The sequence below is a fragment of the Talpa occidentalis genome, unplaced genomic scaffold, assembly GCF_014898055.3.
Source record: "Talpa occidentalis isolate TD23 unplaced genomic scaffold, MPIMG_talOcc4v2.1 talOcc4.4, whole genome shotgun sequence".
In the NCBI taxonomy this organism is placed as follows: domain Eukaryota; kingdom Metazoa; phylum Chordata; class Mammalia; order Eulipotyphla; family Talpidae; genus Talpa; species Talpa occidentalis.
Genome location: NW_023604295.1, coordinates 123,728,917 through 123,748,098, shown reverse-complemented (window position 1 = coordinate 123,748,098; position 19,182 = coordinate 123,728,917). Strand labels below are relative to the sequence as shown.

The window sequence follows — 19,182 nt, the reverse complement described above, 5'->3', positions numbered from 1 at the left end:
TTTACAGAGGGGAGATTATGGGGAAACAAAGGGGCAGGGAGCCCAGTAGTCTATGGTAAAGGACTATGGGTACTTCGATGGTGGGATGGGGTGGTGACATATATCTGAGGAGGTGGGAAACGATTTCCCAAAATCATACACAATATTATAGACCAATATTATCGAAAGAGAAAAAATAAATCTAATATATATACAAAAACAAAACCAAAAACATGGTATACTTTGCTTTCATCTACATTATGTGGTAAATCTCTCTGCCCATGATGTAACATATTAAGATATTTACTCATAGTTCATTTTTCTCACTGAATTTCTTATAAACAAATGTTATGCTTTTTAACTATGAAACAGTTATATAGAAATTTATTTTTTTCTATTGAAATTATAGAAAATAATAAACATTCTTGAATATTTAAATAAATTCTGTTTAAGATTGCCGGAGGCCAGCTCCAGCAAAATGTCGCGTCAGGATCCCCGCAAGGATGAGACGGCGTCGGCGAAGTGGAGGGATGAGTCGAGGGGGGAAATGAGGTAGATGAGGTAGTGAGGAGACACTGACACTTGATCAGGGTGCAGACATCTGCTGATAGCCTCAGCGGGGCTTTATTTATACATCAGAAATTTTTCATTTGATCATTACATCATGCAATCATGATTGATTTTATTTTTACATTGTTTCAGAAATTATTAATGATCATTAACAGTGCACAGTCCTTTTTTTAATTTTCCCAGTCTATGATTAACTTGGTCACTTGATTACATTAACTTGGTTACATTATTTCCCTAGGTGATATATGTTATTCAGAAAATAGAAACAGGTGCTACACACAATGTGATTTATGCAGTCAAGCTAGGTAACTAAAACAAAGCTAAGCAGGCATTGTAAGGTCCAGGGCGGCTTCCTATTTTCCATATAGAACCAAGGGGTCCCGGTGCCGTGGGGACAGTATGTGGTATGTTTTTCTCCAACCATTTCGCCTCCCGGGGCACCTCAGGGCCTTCTCTAGTGGGGACTTCTACCGGGCTCAGTTCCATCAGTTCTATCAAGCGTGGTTTGTTAGAGAACTCAGTGTTACTCATGGTAACTGCATTACAAATTGGAGGACGTGGAGAAATATTGGAAACCATTTCATTATCAATCATGTTAGAAAGTACTTCTCTCAAACTACTGAAGTGTGCATTGCCGAAACTGGCATTGATGCCAACACTCATTGTGTTATTTTGAAGCTTATAGAAAATTTCCATGGTTTCAATAACTGCCACAAGCAGATGAAAGGAAGTAGCAGGAGCCAGCTCTGGAGTTCTCTGACTTCAGAAATTTCCCCCAGGCCCAGACATTGTCAGACAGCATGAGTAGCATGGCCAGTGCCATAAGATCCATTGTATAACTAGTTTATAGCTTATCCAAATCTATAGTATCTTGGAGTGAAATTTCACAGCAGTGGTAACCAGCTACGGAATTAATGAAAATCCACAGGTTTATGGTGGAGAAACTTATAAAAACACATTTTAAAAATACTGCTTGGACAGTGCACATAGATATAAAGATGTCTCAGTAATATTATATGAGTCATGGTTATTTCTTCACGAAGAATATATATATATATATATATATATATATATATACACACATATATATGCACACACATATATGCGTACACACTCATAAATCTGAGAAAGGGAAATTAGGTAAAGGAATTTATTTTTATTTAAGAAAAAAATACTAGGTTCTTGCTTTCCAAGTGTTGTGACTGCATACTTATGAAAGCAATATAAAATAACTTGATTAAAAATTGAAAATTATAACACCTCCATAACTAAATGCTTATGAATTACTTTCTGCCTTCCAAGTGATACATTACTCTTCTGCTCTAATTCAAAGACACATTGACTTTCTAAGAATCTATGCAGGTAATTTCTTCCAGGATTTAGGAAAGGATTAGGGTTTCTGTTGTATTTTATCTTTTAGCACAAATTGATAGTGAATTGAAAATTAATTTTAAATTAATGCTCTGTGATGAATATTTAGGAGGCTTGCCAGTAACTTACTGTTCCTTATTTCTTGCAGGCTTGCACAGCCTATGTGGATTTTATGATTTCTGTGGCCAAATTGATTCGTCAGGAAAGAGGACTGACCATCAATGAAAACCAGATTTCTCAGGAAATGAATAAAATTATGGAGCTGGAAAAAGAAATTGCCATTGTAAAAGGCATTTTTTTCTGATACATTGAATAATGTTAACCACTTTTTCCCCCTTTATTTTCTCTATCATATTTTAACAGTAAAATAGCTCCTTAACCAAGTGATAAAATTGTACAGCTCTGCAGTGGATCATTGACCTCAAGAGGACCTTTGAAACTGCAAAATTTTATAGTAAACCGATATTCAGGAGACATACCAAGTTTGACAAATATTAAACTACATACACTTATTAATTATCCATTATTAGTGTACTACATCAAAATTCTAACTACACTTCGTGAGGCTCAGGACAAATTTGATTGCTAATTATTCAGCAAAACTGTGTTGGTTTTGATATGTACAATTTTACCTTATTTTATTTCAAGGTTTAAAGTAATCATAGATTGTCTCTATCCCTTTGCTAAAAGTACTAGCCCATTAACATGGTCGCAGTGTGCTATCACCGAGTTCAGATGGCAGCCTGCTGAGCATAGGGGAAATGTGACTGCAGTTGTTTAGTAGCAAAGCCCAAGGGTATTTCCTGAATTTCCTCTAGTTCCAGATAAGCCCCAGGAGTCTGAGTTGGCACTTTCTTCAGTATTGTCCCCATGACCAGGTCTGTGGACTGAGGCAAGTGAACTCTGTGTCCAAGCAGCACCCAGGTTATCAACCGAACCCAGGGTCAGACTAAGATCCACAGAACTCTCTGTGACTTGGCAAAGAGCCACCTGCATTCCTAAATCCCTACCTGCATGCCATTAACATCAGAGTCTTGGAGACTGAAGACCCTTAAGTGCATTTTTAGCTGTCCTGGGGCTGCATGAAATCAAAAATGTCCAATCTTAGTTGGAGTTGTAACTGGATGAATGGTGACTTGATGGCTTTACATGTGGTTCTGTTTGGGAAGCAGAATTACTAGAAAAGAACAGTTTATTGCCCTGGGTTTTTACCACTTGCACTGTTCCAGATTATGCTATTTTTAATAAGCCTCTTACCACATTTTACTAGTATTTTCCTCCTGAATTAATCTTCAAGATTGGGGTAGGGTCTTAGTCATCTTTGACTCACCTGTGTATCTCTAACAGTGTTTAGATGCATGGTGTTGCATGCAAGAGATATTCAGTACATAATTTTCTAAATAAATGAATAAATAAGTGACATAAGGAGATGCTAGAGCGATAGTCACTGAGAAATAATTCCCTTTTTTAAACTTTCACCTTTGCCTTTTCTCACTTATGGTTCCTTATGCTCATTTCAGTCACTAGTTGGGGAATTGTTACTGCAACTTCTTGTTTAATTCAGTGGAAACAAAATACAACTGGATAATGTTGAGTGTTGAGCATCAACCTGATTAAGCAGGATGGGAGGCCAGTAGCAGAAGTAGAAGTGCTACCATTCTTAAATAACTTGTAAACTAACTGTGCTTTGTGCTAGGAACTTTTTATGTCTTATTGCTTTAATTTCCTGCAGAAAATGTTATGGGGAAGGGAGGACTTCCCAGTTGAATTTTAACTGGGACCCTAAGTGGTGGTGGTTGAGGAGGTGAAGTATTTGAGAGATAAATTGGATATGGCTATATTCAAGAACGTTGTAATAATATGAAACAGCTACAGTCAAAAGTCAACCAGACATTCGTCATAAAAGGAAGGAATTTTCAAAGTATAAAAAGATTTTTGAAAAGAATTATACTTGAAATGGCAGCCAAATCTTGAAATTGTTACTGAATACACTTAAAATCTCTTTAACTTTGCTGTTTGACATGACAAGATAAATTATAAGTACAGAATATAGCTTAAATTATTTTGCACTTATCCCATGTTTTCCCTCATATAGAGTTATATTTTTTAAAAGAATTCTTAGTTCTAAAATAATGATTAAAACAACTTAAATCCATAGGCTACAACTAAACCTGAAGATCGAAATGATCCAATGCTTCTTTATAACAAAATGACATTAGCCCAGATCAAAGGTAACTTTACACTAGAGATTGATAGAAAGGTAAGTAGCAAGTTCTATGTGCTCTCTTATTATTTCATTTCTAAAGTTAAAACATTGAATTATGGTTGGTTAAAATTCAATGATTTCTTATTTACTGCAATAAATTGACCTTCAAAATGAATTTAAATGGCACCGACCATTTGATTTCCTTGCCAGACCTGAAAAAAAAATTATTTGAAATCATTATATTTAGAATCAATTTCAAATATAAAATTTCCTTCAAGGCAGCTGCGCAATACTATTAGAAACTATTCTAGGAAAGGGTTTGGAAAACTTAAAAACTGAAAATTCTCTTGAGAGACTATTATATATAACTTTTGGGGTCAGTCAAATAATAAAAACTAGATTTCTAATGTTTTTTTTAATCCTAACAAAGATAATTTATTCATAGAATTTGCCATGTTCTTATCAACATCATCCATGGAAGTGTTCAGAGCCATAATAGAGAAAGAGAACACCAAAAACCAGAAGAAAATCTGTCTCATGGATTCTATTTATAAACAGCAGTTGACATCTTTTTGCTTCATTGTAATTCATTAGATGGTATCTAATAATCTGTTCTGGGGACTAGCAATTTATTCTTGTGAGTTGGTTGATGCAAACATCAGAAAATGAATTAATATCCATGAGAAAATCTATAAACTACCACATTCAAAAATGGAATTCTCTTTGACACTAATTACAAGTAAACAAGGAGTTTTTGAAGGTCTAAACTGTTGAGCTAGGAATTTCTCATTTAAAATTGTTATTATAGTAAGTGTTTAATAAATATGTTTTGAAAAAATAGTTCAGCCCATTAAAGGAAATTAACATATTTAACACCTTGTACATAGTAAGAGACAGACAGACAGACAGATACCAAGTTACTTAGACACATAGAAAAAATACATATATTTATATAGAACCATAAAGAATTTGGCAATCCTGAATATCTTCAAACACTGAAGTGTAGCATTTCAGCAAAATTTGCATACTCATTGCTTTCTCTATTTTTGCCTATGTTCAGTGGTGATTAAGTAACCACATTTTTCATTTAAAGAATAATAGAAAGCAAGATTCCATCTTTTGGCAACTCCAAATCTAGCTTCTGATGTATAAAACTGTATAGCTATCGACCCAATATTGAGTTTTGAAATGTATTTTAATGTCATTGGATATGTACCTTTGTTATGACAATGGTATGCCTTTTTTCTGCACTGAGAGGCACTTCAATGGACTGGTAGCATTCCACTTTTAAAAGATAAACACTATACTCATTTAAATAATTGTATACACGAAGGAAACATTTTTAAAGCTATTTTTTCTTTTTTTTTCCTTATATAGATTAAAAAAGATGACATGAACCTAACTTGTAGCTGTATTTCCTCTAGGCTTAAAGGCTTTGCTGTTGCTCTTAAATAGCTGGATTGATGTTGCTAACTGAATAATCATGTTGCAAAATTAATTTTTATTCAAAAGTAGATGGAAATCATGGAGAAAATATCCCAAATAAATATGAGGCTGACCATTGTGATAATTATATAGTGATGCAACTGACACCTAACTGACTAGTAATCATAATTGAATCTGGGAATCAAGAAGCAAAAACTACAATTACTGAGTGTTTTGTGCCTGCTTTTTTCCAGGTATTCAACTGGTTAACTTTCATAAATGAAATCATGTCAACTGTGAATATTAGTATTACAGATGAAGAAGATGTGATTGTTTATGCTCCTGAATATTTAACCAAACTTAAGGGCATTCTTACCAGATATAGTACCAGGTATGTATGTCAGAGTGCCCATGTCCTCAAAGTTTACATTTAATATCACTCTTTAGAAGCTTTGCAGCCTCATCTTTTCTGTTGCTGGGTGGTGGGTTTTTTTATACAGAGATCTTCAAAATTTAATGTCCTGGCGGTTCATAATGGATCTTGTAAGCAGCCTCAGCCGAAACTACAAGGAGTCCAGAAATGCTTTCCGCAAGGTGAAAAAAAATCTCTTTTCTTAAGACTTAAAATCATAAAGAGATACATGGTTATGAAGTCTTGCCATGTACACTGCTAGAATGTGGTGAACTTTGCCAAGAGATAAAATGTCAAATGTTGGTTATTTTTCCTGTGTTGAGACTATGTTGCCTAGGAAAGCCGATTTTCATGGGCTTTGCTGTCCTATGATTGTTTACTGTGGCACCGTGATTGTATTGCCCTGGAAGAAGAGATGTTTCATTATTTAAGCAGTTCATGAAAGAATGCTGGCTTGCTTTTTTATTGTGCTGAAAGTAATTACAGGGCTATCTATCTCAAGTGACTTGATTTTCAGGTAATCATAGCACACTAGTCAGACACACAGTTGGACTACATTGATATGGACAATCCATTGAGAATGCACTTACCTGAAGACAACCTTAAGACCTTTTATTACATGTATATATATGATTTAAACAATCATCATTTTAGTTCTGTTGTGAGGGGAGAGAGCATGGGGTTTCAGGAAGAAATTCTAGCAAAAGTGTTGGTTGGCATCATGGAAAGGAAATAACTCTCTGAATGACTGAAATATTTTTAACCCTTTGGAGAAAATGTAGACACATTTTTTAAAGTAAATAATGTAAAAATGGTGTTTTGCTATATATCGCTTACCTAAGTTAATCCCCTTATTGGTACTTAAATTTATACACATGAAGTTGAGCTAAAACAGTAAAAGAGGATTGTGTTTTCTTGTATACCAGATTCCTTCCTTGTTACATTTATTGAGCATTACTTCCCCTGTATGTTTATGCAGTGGGTAACTGTCTTTTTTGTGTGTGTGTTTGATTTTGGGGACATTTTTCCAAAATTGTCCAGAAGAATATTCATTTGTACAAAAGTTCTACTGGTACATGCTACTGAAAATATACCTTATTTTCTAATTATATATAAGTAAATAGTACAATTGGACAACATTTTGTCATAGGCAAGTACAATATACCTTGTGAGGAGAAGCAATAAATATTGTAAGAACTTAGGAGACCTAAAGAATAGCGTCCTGTGAGATTTGTGCTGTCAGCACATTCCCGCCATCTACTCCTCCTCAAACATCATTTCCTGTTTCTCTCCCATAGGCCATTTATGGCACAACATCTGAAACAGCAACTTGGAGACGTTGTGCTAACTACGTCAATGGGAATATGGAAAATGCAGCGGGAAGGCTTTATGTAGAAGCAGCGTTTGCTGGACAGAGCAAACATGTGGTAATGTTTTCAGCACAATGATGTTTGATACTACCAGCTATCTGTTTGCATCAAGGGGCAATTACAATAGTCCAAAAATTGGCTGAAATTTTATTAATTAGCAAGGAAATGCTGAATCACATTTTGCTCTTCTGTCTGATAAATCTGTCTCCTTCACCCAAGAGTTGTGTTGTGTTTCTGAGGCTGGTATGATTTAGCCAAGACCAAATGTCCATTTTCCAGAAACAGTATATTCAGAGCACCCAGGCACATGTTCTATTGATGTAGTCACTTATAAACTCTGTTATTGCCAAAGTTGGCCAAGAATTAGTGTTTTCTTAAAAACCTCAAAAGTAAACCAGGGCTTAATTGCAGTGTAATAAATGTACTCCATTATTCATTGGTACTGAAATGAAAACACCAGAACTTAAAAATTTGGTAAGAGAATCAATTAAAATACTACTTCATACATAATTCAATTACTCATGGTAATGATAGCTTATATTTTATGTTCTTTTACGGTAATGGAAACCATTTTATCCCAAAGATGATTTTTTACTAATGTGTATATTAAGATGTATTTAGTCATTCATGTTTATAGTAGCAGCGTTGCTTAAAAATATAATTATCCAAGTATATCCATTTGCTTAGAAAAGTTTGTCTATAATTTATATGCATGAGCATATTATTGACTTGGATAAAGACAGTTCATCATTCTATTTTTTTAAATTTGTGTTATAAAAAATTAATTACTGACCTAAATTTGTCTTCTGTTCTTTTGGTTTGAGGTTGAGGATTTGATTGCACAGATCCGGGAAGTTTTCATTCAGACTTTAGATGACCTCACTTGGATGGATGCAGAAACCAAAAAGAAAGCTGAAGAAAAGGTAAAATTCAAGGCCAGGCTAACTGTCAAAGAAAAATTTTTTATAAGAAAAGATTAACTTTTAAGGAAGTTTAGAAAAAATATAATCACAAGGATTTCATAAAATAAAAATAAGCTCCTTCAAGGCATAATATTTCCAGGAATGGTTTTTGAATAAAGACTTTTTTCCTATGAGTTTTATCTTTTATTATATCTTTCCATCCAGCTCTTACTTGCTGTGTTCAGTTTAAACTTTGAAAGATTTACAATTTTCCCTTTTTTAAAGTCTTTTAAGGAAAAGACTTCAGAATATGAAAAGAAACTCTAATATGAACAATAATTAAATGATAATATCAGTGGTTAATATTTTTCCTCCTTTTATGAACCATATCTATAAGTCTTCTACCAATGGCTAAAAATAGCCCTTCAATTTTTTATGCAAATTTCCAGTTAAATTTTTTAAAACATGCCCTATTAGTTTTTAGATGAACTAGGAAGAAAAAAGTACTAAATTTTTGCTGAAGCATATGCAAAGTGGTATATTATTAGAATATTACAAGTATAGTTTAATGTATAGTTAAGATGATGTTGAAGGAGATTTTCCTATACCTATTCCTGTCCTCATTGTGTACCTTTTATTGAAACTTTTTATATCTTACATAAGATAAAGGTGAGAGTACTAAGGAAATCTTAGGTTTAACTTTACTATGATCATTTATCCTGATAATTATGTACAAACTCAAAAGAATATGTAGTGAAAACTGTATATGCTCTATGAGCAATATTCACATGCTAGCTGATTGTTCTGTAGTTAGGGCTGCAAGTACAAAGATCTTTTCTTTGAACTGACACAGGAGGAGTCCATAAACCTTTTTATAGTAAGAGAATCATCTGAAGTCAAGTTTTGTTTCAGGGTTAAATGACATGGAAGGACTATGTCAGCTTTCACAGAGCCCTGGGTAGGTTACATCTAGAATTGAAGACCCCCACCACCACCCCTTGGAACAACTGTTTTTTTCATCACTCTAACTAGGTCCTGAGAAGTCCAGACTGCCTTTGTCCTTTCATGTTGTAGCTCTCTGTGACTGATTCTATTTGATGTAGTCAGTGGATTGTTCTAAAAGATCATTTTCCAAAGTGGTGTCACAAACGCTTTCAAGTTGTTCCGTAAAAAGAGAATTAAAGCATGTAACAGACACTTTCTGCAGGAAGGCAGACTTCCCTGATCCCCCTTAGACTGGGTTGCCTGCTCTTGGATAAGGTTCTATGGTATCCTACATTATCCCATTAGATAGTTGATATTCCTATCACTGCCTAGACATGAGCTCTCTCTGGGCTGAAGTAATTGCCTAGCATTGAATCCTCAGCCCCTTACAAAGTACCTAACTGGTGGTGGATCCTTGAACATGGATTGAATAAACAAATTATTTTTTTTTCTTGGAACTTACAGTTACCTAATTTTAAACTCTATGACAACAATAAAATAGCTTGCTTAATGTTTTTGTCATAGAATTTACCCCCAAAGAATTGACAATAAATCCTTTCTATGTGGTACCTTTCATTTCTCGAGACTTTGTGTCCCTCAGAACACTTGGGGAAATGTCTTTTTTAAAATATAGTGCCATTGAGAGGGAGCTAATTTGCAATGAGCTGATGGTGTGGAAATCTACTAGGAAACTTAGTGATACATGTCCTGTCTAATCCATCAGGGAAGCCCTGGATTTATGAAACTGATTTGTAACAAATCCACATGCATTTGAAGGCAAACCAAATAACTCAGAGATATAGACTCAATTCCCCATGAAAAAAAATTTAATTAAATTACTTAAGAGCAATGTGATGTGATAGTAACAAGTCAAATATCTTTGAGGAAAAATAGAAGTAGCAAGTAGTAAACAAGTAATGAAATCATAAAAATTGGTAAAATAAACCATTTTAAAATAATAGAAATTAGAAATGGTAGTGAGATAATGGTTACTATGAGCTGGTATTACTAGGAAAAGCCTGTTTTCCACTGTTTTAGTTAATATCATTCATTTAATTTGGGGAAAATTGGTACACTGGCCTTGGAGACTCAAGGAGAATGTAAAAACTCCAGTAACAATATTCAGGAGAAATTCGAGCATTAAATCTATAAGCCTGTATCTATTTCTTCAGCCAAATCAGTAAGCTAATTAACAGCTGCTATAGTAGAAGCTCTAAATATTACTCCTCTTGTAAAACTGAAGAGAAAAGCCTTTCAGAGAAAAGTATAATACATGTGGAACAATGACCTGTCAGTTTTCATTTTGGTTTTCTTGGGAAAACTGCAGCTTATGAAAATAGAGTGCTAGAAGCTAAATTTTAGCTCTATTTTTTATTTATTTTGAACCTCAGAAAGAAGCCATGGCAATGATCTCTGGTTACGAGTCGTTAGATACTCTTTTTGTCAACTATATAGATCAAATTATTCAAGTGCTAGTCATGGGCAAATTAGAATGTTTGCATGTGAAAATTATGTAATCATCCTCACTTTCAATATTATAATTTTCATAGGCCTTAGCAATTAAAGAAAGAATCGGCTATCCTGATAACATTATTTCAGATGATAAAAAACTGAATGATGAATACCTCGCGGTAAGTCCCTACAAGGACTTTGATGCCTGGGGGTGGTGGTGGTGACATTTCTGTCATGGGGTGCCAGCCATTACATGAAGGCTCTAAAGCCGTGGGTCTTATTTTGTAAAGTCTTTCAACACTGAAGCCAAAAGTGTGTTTGTTTTAGTTCTTGAGCTTTTGTTTTATTGGCTTGGTTTGTATTTGGTTGTTATTATTTTGGTTTCCATATATCCCATTTTAAGAGTAGTGAGTAAACTCGCGTCGTTTTAAGAGCGTCCAAGGTAGACACCCACGTGTGCTCAGCAGGCAGCCCGCAGGCTCCTTTTCCCATTTTTCACAGACCTGAAAAGTCAGCTCTTCGGGTTTCTCTACTTTCTAATTATTCATCCTCTGGCTAAGTCAGGTTATGCTGTCTCTATTTAAAAAAAAAAATCTAATATTTGAGATTGGGAAACTTACTCTTTTTTGGAAATGTAGTAATGAAAAGAGAAGAAAGTTGGTTAAAGTCACCATATAGTATCGATTTCAGACTCAGCTGGGTCTCCTCTTGCTAACCTTGGGGTCATCACACCTGAAACTCTTATGACAATAAGGTGATCCCTGCCCAGACCAGTGATGGCAGTGATTTCTACTCTGCTGATTGCTAGCCTAACATTAAGGGTTGGTAAACAACCTCCTCGCCTCCCTTTGCATTTGCAGAAAAGCTTGACTATTTCTTCTAAAGGAACTGATTGCAGCATGGCAGTGTCTAGTAGCCAAGAGCATAGCCTCAGAGCCAAGTTGCTTGGGTTCAAATTTCACTCCACTACTCACTAACTTGGTCAGAGCATAGACTCCAAGGTAAAAAGGCCTCGAATCTCAGCTCCATAGACAGTCACTTTATTGTGTATGCCTCTTTTCCTCAACTTTAAAGTGGTGATAACAGACCATGTTTATAAGACTGGTATAAGATTAAATAGTGTTTTGTGTGTGTGTGTGTGTGTGTGTATATATATACAATATACACAATATATATATATATATATTATGGAAGATGAATACTTTGAAAACACAATATACACAATATATACACTATATATATACACACACACAAGCAAACCTCTGTTTATATATAGAAATATAATATATAAGTATATATTTATACATATAACATTACATGGTTATATATAAAACATATAAAGTGCCTAGAACAGTGCCTGAATTGTCTAATACTTGATTTCATTTGCTTAATTACGGTGATGATACAGCTAGAGCAGCAGTGACCTGTAATACAGACCTAGGCTAACCATGGAAGATTGCTTCCAGGACATCCTGACCCCCAACACACACACACACACACACACACACACACACATTCAAGTCCCTTATATAAAATTGTGTAGTATTTGAATATGCTCCCATATACTTCAGATCATCTCTCAAGTACCTGTAATAACTAATGCAATGTAAATTCTGTGTACATAGTTGTTATACTATATTGTCTGGGGAATAATGACAGACAAAAAAATGACAGATGCAACCATTATGCACTCAACTATAATGCTGTATTTTCCATCCATGGCTGGTTAAATTCATAGCTGTGGAATCTATGTATATGGAGGGCTAACTGCAAATCCTTCCTTGTAAGTTTAAATGTTCTCTGTTAGCTTTATTAACTGATAAAATATATGGAAAAACTCTATGCTTTTTAGCAAAAATTTTGAACATACTGGTTTTATTGTTTTTTTCCTAAAATCTTTTATATAATATAGTTGAACTACAAGGAAGATGAATACTTTGAAAACATAATTCAAAATTTGAAGTTCGGCCAAAATAAACAACTAAAGAAGCTTCGAGAAAAAGTGGACAAGGATGAGTATGTATATTTCAATTTCTAATATGTTTGTTCAGAACTGGGCCTTTTCCCTCCCCTTTATTGACTTAAGAGAAAGACTCTGATCTAGAATATGGTAAAAATGCAATGTCTACCTTCAATTGAGAATCAACAATTATTATATAACAATGGGTCAGAAATTTAACCAAATTCAATGTTTTTTTTATTAGGGTTCCCTGAAACTATCTCATTTCTTTAATTTCTTCTTATATTATTGCCTGTCCTCTCCATTTTGTTTGTGATCAAGGTTTTCAGGAACACCTTAGCCTAGATGACCCAGAGGTCTTCAATCCTTCTCTGAGGCTTTCCTCATTGTTCTCAGAACTTTGGGCTACACACAGACACACCTGTTTTCTATCAGTCATCCTACAATACCATCTCCTACCTAGAAGACTCCAGATAACATTTCCCTCAGCCTGTGATAGCAAATCTGAGTAACCAGAATCGCTCTCATCACAGCCTTCAAGCTTTCTTACTCTCTGTATTTATTAGTGGCATTAGTACTTAACGCTATTAGTTTAGTGTTTATTTTTTTAATTAAATGGCTGTGTCTAACATATTTATCAGCATATGTGCTTGTGCACTTGTTTGTACACATCAAGCATCTATTGCTGTTTTCTTACTAAGTTTTTAGCTCCTAGGCAGCAGGAACTGCTCCTTCTGACTCTAAACCATGGAGTGCTTTCAGTTAAAACAATTAATGAATGAGTGAGCAAGTGAAAAATAATTGTACTAACTGAATTTGGGTGGTATATGACACAAAATACCAATGAGTGAGTGAGTGCTTGCTTCATTTTGCCTGCATTTATTCTTCTTTCCATTTGTCTGTCTATAAACTAACCTAATATTTTGGAATAAGTCCCGGTGTTGTTGGGTATAATTGGTATATTTGGTTATAATTATATTATATTGCATGACATTGAAACAGTGAAATATAGACAAGACATGATATAACAACTGTGCAGCTGTTATAGAGCAACCCCGATATTAAACGGGTTCCTGGCTGTGGGTCCTCACCCACGCGCTTTAAAGGGACTTATGAATACTCTACTACAGACACACACAAAAGGTTAATAAAAGGTTTATTTACAAGAGAAAAGGAAATAAGGAAAATGTACAACTCAGGGAGAAAATAGGGAAATAAAGTCTTTAATGTGTCCTACCCGATCCGACGACCTGGAAACCCAAAGTCACTCTCAGAGCTGGCCGGACGCTGCGAGCTGGACCTGGCTGCTTAACCCCACCCTCAGGTCCCAGCCACCTTCCCTTTGGTGGTGATGGGATTTGGAGTTCCCAGTGTCTTTGGCTTTGACCTGGGGTGGGGGTGGAGTCCACAAAGCCTGTATGGGATTAGCTTTGGGACATCCTTTTCCCCCTAACACCTCCAGGAGGGAAATGTGCTAAGAAGGTACAAAGTACAGTGGGGCTTTGTGAAGACAGGGTTGTTCTATTCTCAGTAAAATAAGAATGAGTTGGACACAACTCTTTAGTGGAAATATTAACACATTTCAATCCTACGAAGTATTTTGAAATCTTAAACTACCTTTAACTTTCTTTTGCTGATCTCTGGGTTATACTGGAGCGAAAGGACAATAGGTACTCATGGGTGGTGCTGTGATCAGTTATCAAATGATGTCTTTAGAAATCTACAAAAGGCCATCAAAAAGAATACTCTGTGGGTAAAGTTGTAATATCAGAAGTTTCATAAGTTGGAATATTTTCCTTATAACTTTGAATGTACATGTACTTATATTTAATAATTACTAACACTGTGTAAAATATCTACAGACAAACATTGTCAAAGATTCTTTCTAAAATGGCTCTAATTACCTGGAACCATATAATACCAGAAGATTTCTTCATAATTTTAAAAATGATGAATTATTGCTTGTTATTTTCTTTTGAAGCTGATATGATCTGAGTTCCACAATCATTTTGATATGTAGTTTGCACTTTTCATTCCTTTTCATTATGTGTGCTGATTTTTAGTCTTTTTCTCTTTGTGGTAGGTAACCCAAAGCCCAAGTTATATACAATATATATATTTTTTAAAGATCCACCTATTTATGCATATAAGAATTAGGGTACAGGCCAGAGGTATGGGGGGTGAGAGGATTCACCAGAGATAGAGTGGGAAACAGAACAGACAGATTGACTGAAATACACTGCTGAGGGGAGCAGCAAGCGAGACAGGAGAGATCTGCTCCGCCATGTGGGTTGCTCCCTGGCTGGGGATCAAACTTGTGCTGCAGAGGCTGCGGATAACTTCATAGGTTGCATCTTAACCCCTTGCGCCACCAGGGAGGCCCTATATACAATATTTTAATGAATGCCCGCTCACTAGAATGTATAACTCAGTACACTCTTTTGGATCCTTTCCATGAGCTGCTGGTATTCAGGAGGGCAGTATGACTTAGAAGGTCTTCTCTGCCATATGAGGCTGGATTTTCTGTCTTCCCTCTATTTACCTATATACGAGTACAAGGGTTCAAAACTCTTACATTAAAATCACCTGGGGAGATTAGCACTAGTATTAGAACTCCCCAGAGCCACCATCCAGATTCTGGTGTAGCTGCTGAGAGAGGGTTGGGGAGAGAACCAGGGTACCCCACCCCTTTCAAATGAGACACCCTGAGTTTAGTCATTTCTTTTTATATTGAATCATACTTCATATTTAATTTTGTGGATTTTTTTTAACAAGGTGATATCTTTAATTTGGCACTTTAGATTTTAAATATGTTTTATTTTCTGAAATATTAGAAGCACTTTTGACAGTAATTGTGTCTGTTCATTAGTAAGTACTATATGGGATACAGCACAATAAAAGTTCCTCATATTTTATTGAGGAGTCTTGTAGTGAATATTCCTGACTTATTTTGCACCTGCTTAATAGTAATAGTCACCGTTATGATTTCTTTTACTTTTTTATATAGCATTAAGTCCCTCACTGTGTATGCTCAGGCAGATAACAGCTATTGCTTCTACTTTGGCTTCATAGTCTTTAGTTGCCTCTCACAGAATTATATTTTCAATTGGTCAGGAACCTCACTCCTAAGGTTTTACAGAGAAATAAGTATTCATACACCAAATATATGTAAGGAGAAAAACCATTGCTTATAGTAGGGTTCTGTTGTAGGGTATTATAGAGAAATGACTACATATGCAATCTTCAAGGTAGGAATTAATTTAAATAAATTTAGTAAATTAAATAGTAAACTTCTGGACTTTTTCTTAGTCCACATGTTCTCACTTGGATATTTCTTGGTTTCTTCTACTGTCCTCATGACCACTGAAAATTTGTATTTTATCTAGTTCTGTTAGCTGAGCTCCAGACGCAAACATCTAGCTACCTATGAAATATTTCATAGGAAAATATCTGTAGATATTTGATGCTCTAAGCATAATATTTACCATTTTCACCAAAAGTTAATCATTTTTTTCTTCCATATTCTCACATTTTCCACAACTTTTACCTTATTGCTATAAAAATAGAAATCAGGGACTCATCCTAGACTGGTCTAGTTCTGTAATAAGTGATATTAACTTCAAATCCCCATCTAAAAGTTAGTGTTTCCATGTACAAGTTGCTAGATAAGTATTATATAGGCATGGAGCAGGTATTGGGGCGGGGGGTGGTCTCCATTTTCACTGCCTATAATCCATACATTTGTCATTGTTCACAAGAGTTATTACAGGACTTTTTCTAATTTTACTACCAATCATCTCACATTTCTTCAGCTTATTCTCCATACTACTGCCCAGGGAGCTTTTATTGACACACATTGAATTATGTTATTTGCTGATGAAAACCTTTCTATGTGTTCCTGCTACCTGTCTCATGAAGCCTATAAAACACTTCCCATGCCTCCACCAGCTCTCCAGAGTTCCCTTCACAAAGCTCAAGCCTTAGCAATCACTTCCAAGCCATTGAATCATCTCTCCCTCCTCCTTGTCTCTTACCTTGAACCACCCTTTCTGCTTTCATTCATCTAACAGAAATCTATACCTGGTTTGGCTCAGATTGAGATTACCAGTAGGACCTCTTTCCTCACAGCACCCCATTACGTTTCTCTCTGCCTGTGCCTATGATGTACCATTCATACATTTCAGTGCATAGCACCTGTACATTTTGTCACATTTAGCTAGACTAGCCCTTTTCTGAAATGGAAACCATGTATTTGTGTCACCAGAAGCTGGCCATCTTCCAAAATATTTAGGAAGTGAACAGATGATAAAATAACCAATTTGTATAATGCCGATAAGGTTAACTCAGCAGATCAATAAAAATGGTCACATTTAAGCATTTCATCAACATGGATGATGATGGTACAACATCATTGCTGCTGCTCTCCCTGCTTCACAAATTCAAAAACTGAAAAGGTCAGGGAGTCTGCAAGGACACACCAGCACTTAAATCATTTGGCTAAAAGGTCCTGTTTCTGCCCATTTGAGCAGTCAGCATCTGCAGAGGACAGGGACTTGAATCTGAAATGTCTTGGTCTCTGCAGTCTGAGTGCCTAGCATGTGTTTTCAAAATCATCTCAAACATTATTTCTTCTGTGGATTTGTGAAGAATTTCAGACATGTCAGAGTATCAGATGGTAATGGTGCTGAACTGAGAATGTAATATCCCTTGGCATAATTATTTAGAAATATGTCAAAAATGATTTACTTCCAGAGCATGATTATTTACTTAGAGTCTATAAAATAAACAGAAGCCTCTAAAGAGAAAAATTGTATAGGAACAAAATTAAATGAATTCTTTTCCTTGTTTTTAGACATATTATTTTGTGCTTCTCAGGACAGAACTTTCTGTGAGATAGTTTTGACAGGAAGGCTCAGTGTCTGTAAATCATGACTGTTGAGCCATGGAGCTACTTTTCATAAACTACAAAGACTTATTTCATTGCTGCATCAAAATTAAGCTTATGTGTCAAAATTAAAATACTGCCATTGACAGTGGCCAATTTAATAAAGATCTCATCAAGCAACTCAATGTGTAAAGCATCGTGCTAGACACGGTGGAGGATAAAGACATGAAGAAGACGCAGCCCTGGGCCTGAGCACTCACGGTCTAGGGAAAGAGGCCGGTGATCAACAAATTGGCAAAAGGAAGTTTGGTTTGTGCTATTATAACTAAGCAAAGTGCGAGGACAGTATTTTGTTAAAAAAGCAATTAGGCCTTATTAGTAAAACACTCCCTTGAAGTAACATGTCAGCACTTAGGAGTCACTAGAAGCAAAACAAAATGGGTGGCTCATGTCTGTCTCTGCTTCATGGCTTCAGGCTTGCTATTGTTTTGATCAACCCCAACCGGATGGTGTTTAGCCCCTAAAATAAGGGATGTTTCTGCAGCGGGCAACCCCACAGCAGTGGCTCTATGTGATTTTTCCTGAAAGGCCAACACTACTAAAAATGGCAGAAGGTTGAGACCCTGTGAAGTGACACAATTTTGACACCAAAGTGAGTCACTGACACTATTTTGTGTCCCAGTTCTGCCACTGTGGCCTTTTAAAAGTCATACGGTTTCCCTTTTTATAAAATGATCGAAACTGTATAACATCTTTAGGTTCCTTGCAGCATTCTGTGGCCTTGACTGTGAGCCAGGACATATTTCCTTGGTGCTCTATATCAAGTGACTTAAGAGAAGAATCTATCTATGCTTGAGAGGTAGGGAAGTTTCTCTCTTCTTCCCCAAATATCCCATTTGATTTTCCCCTTCAGTGATATCTCTAGAACCAGTCTTTTTTCAAATTAAGCCTTTTATCAATGAACTTAGTTATCAAAAAGGAAAATTGTTATATAGGACTTACATGGTAAATGTAATGGCCCACAGGTGGATTGGATAAGACCCATATAAGGTGAGTGTGCAGAGTGCTGAAGGCCTGCAGCTCAAATGAATCTCCATGATTGTCTCAAAATTTGGGGAAGATCTATAAAAAAAAGATAATTTGGTTCAAATACCATCAGGCAAAAAGAATGAATAACAAATAGACTAAATTTGACAAATCACTTTAATTCCCTATGGTAGTATATCATGTTCTGCACAGGTTGTAATAGATGAAAATTTTAGATTTCTCTAGATTTCCATCTTTTACATCAGTGGTCATTGCAGTTTTGCAGTGTGTTTGTTAGAAACAAAACATATCTTAGCAATTGAAACATTTTTGCCTTTCAATTAGCACCCAAGAAGGGTTTAGCTTTGTTTCACTTTGCCGTCAGAGAAGGAAGGAGAGGTAGTGTGGGGTGCTAAATAATTTTAATGTTGAAGTTTTAAACTGGGATAACTTTGCAAAAGAAATCCAGATCTTAATACCAATGCACTCTCTTGGGAGGATAAAATCCGTGTGGTACACAGCTTCCTGTTGCCACACCTTCTGGAAGCCATGCCTTCCCTCTCCAGGATGAGCTGGCTCAGCACTCGTGGGGCTCAGTAGACCCATCAGTACACCAAATCCTAACTATATATTGTCTATC

General features: G+C 35.6%; 1 protein-coding gene and 1 long non-coding RNA gene across 5 annotated transcripts in view; one reads left to right on the top strand and one right to left on the bottom strand.

The window, feature by feature from the left end:
• Positions 1–19,182, bottom strand: part of LOC119257896 (uncharacterized) — a 69,435-nt gene that overhangs the window by 11,934 nt on the left and 38,319 nt on the right. The window contains exons 3-4 of the long non-coding RNA XR_008553997.1: positions 18,519–18,638; positions 8,127–8,278 (exon numbers count right to left, since the gene is read on the bottom strand). This is a non-coding gene — a long non-coding RNA (uncharacterized LOC119257896). The remainder of the gene's footprint in view (positions 1–8,126; positions 8,279–18,518; positions 18,639–19,182) is intronic.
• MME (membrane metalloendopeptidase) overlaps positions 1–19,182 on the top strand; it is a 94,530-nt gene that overhangs the window by 48,514 nt on the left and 26,834 nt on the right. For all 4 annotated transcript variants that reach the window (XM_037526248.2, XM_037526250.2, XM_037526249.2 and 1 more), the window contains exons 9-16: positions 2,069–2,203; positions 4,079–4,180; positions 5,806–5,942; positions 6,052–6,145; positions 7,262–7,390; positions 8,158–8,256; positions 10,770–10,850; positions 12,584–12,687. In XM_037526248.2, the coding sequence (XP_037382145.1) occupies positions 2,069–2,203; positions 4,079–4,180; positions 5,806–5,942; positions 6,052–6,145; positions 7,262–7,390; positions 8,158–8,256; positions 10,770–10,850; positions 12,584–12,687 (881 nt within the window). The remainder of the gene's footprint in view (positions 1–2,068; positions 2,204–4,078; positions 4,181–5,805; positions 5,943–6,051; positions 6,146–7,261; positions 7,391–8,157; positions 8,257–10,769; positions 10,851–12,583; positions 12,688–19,182) is intronic.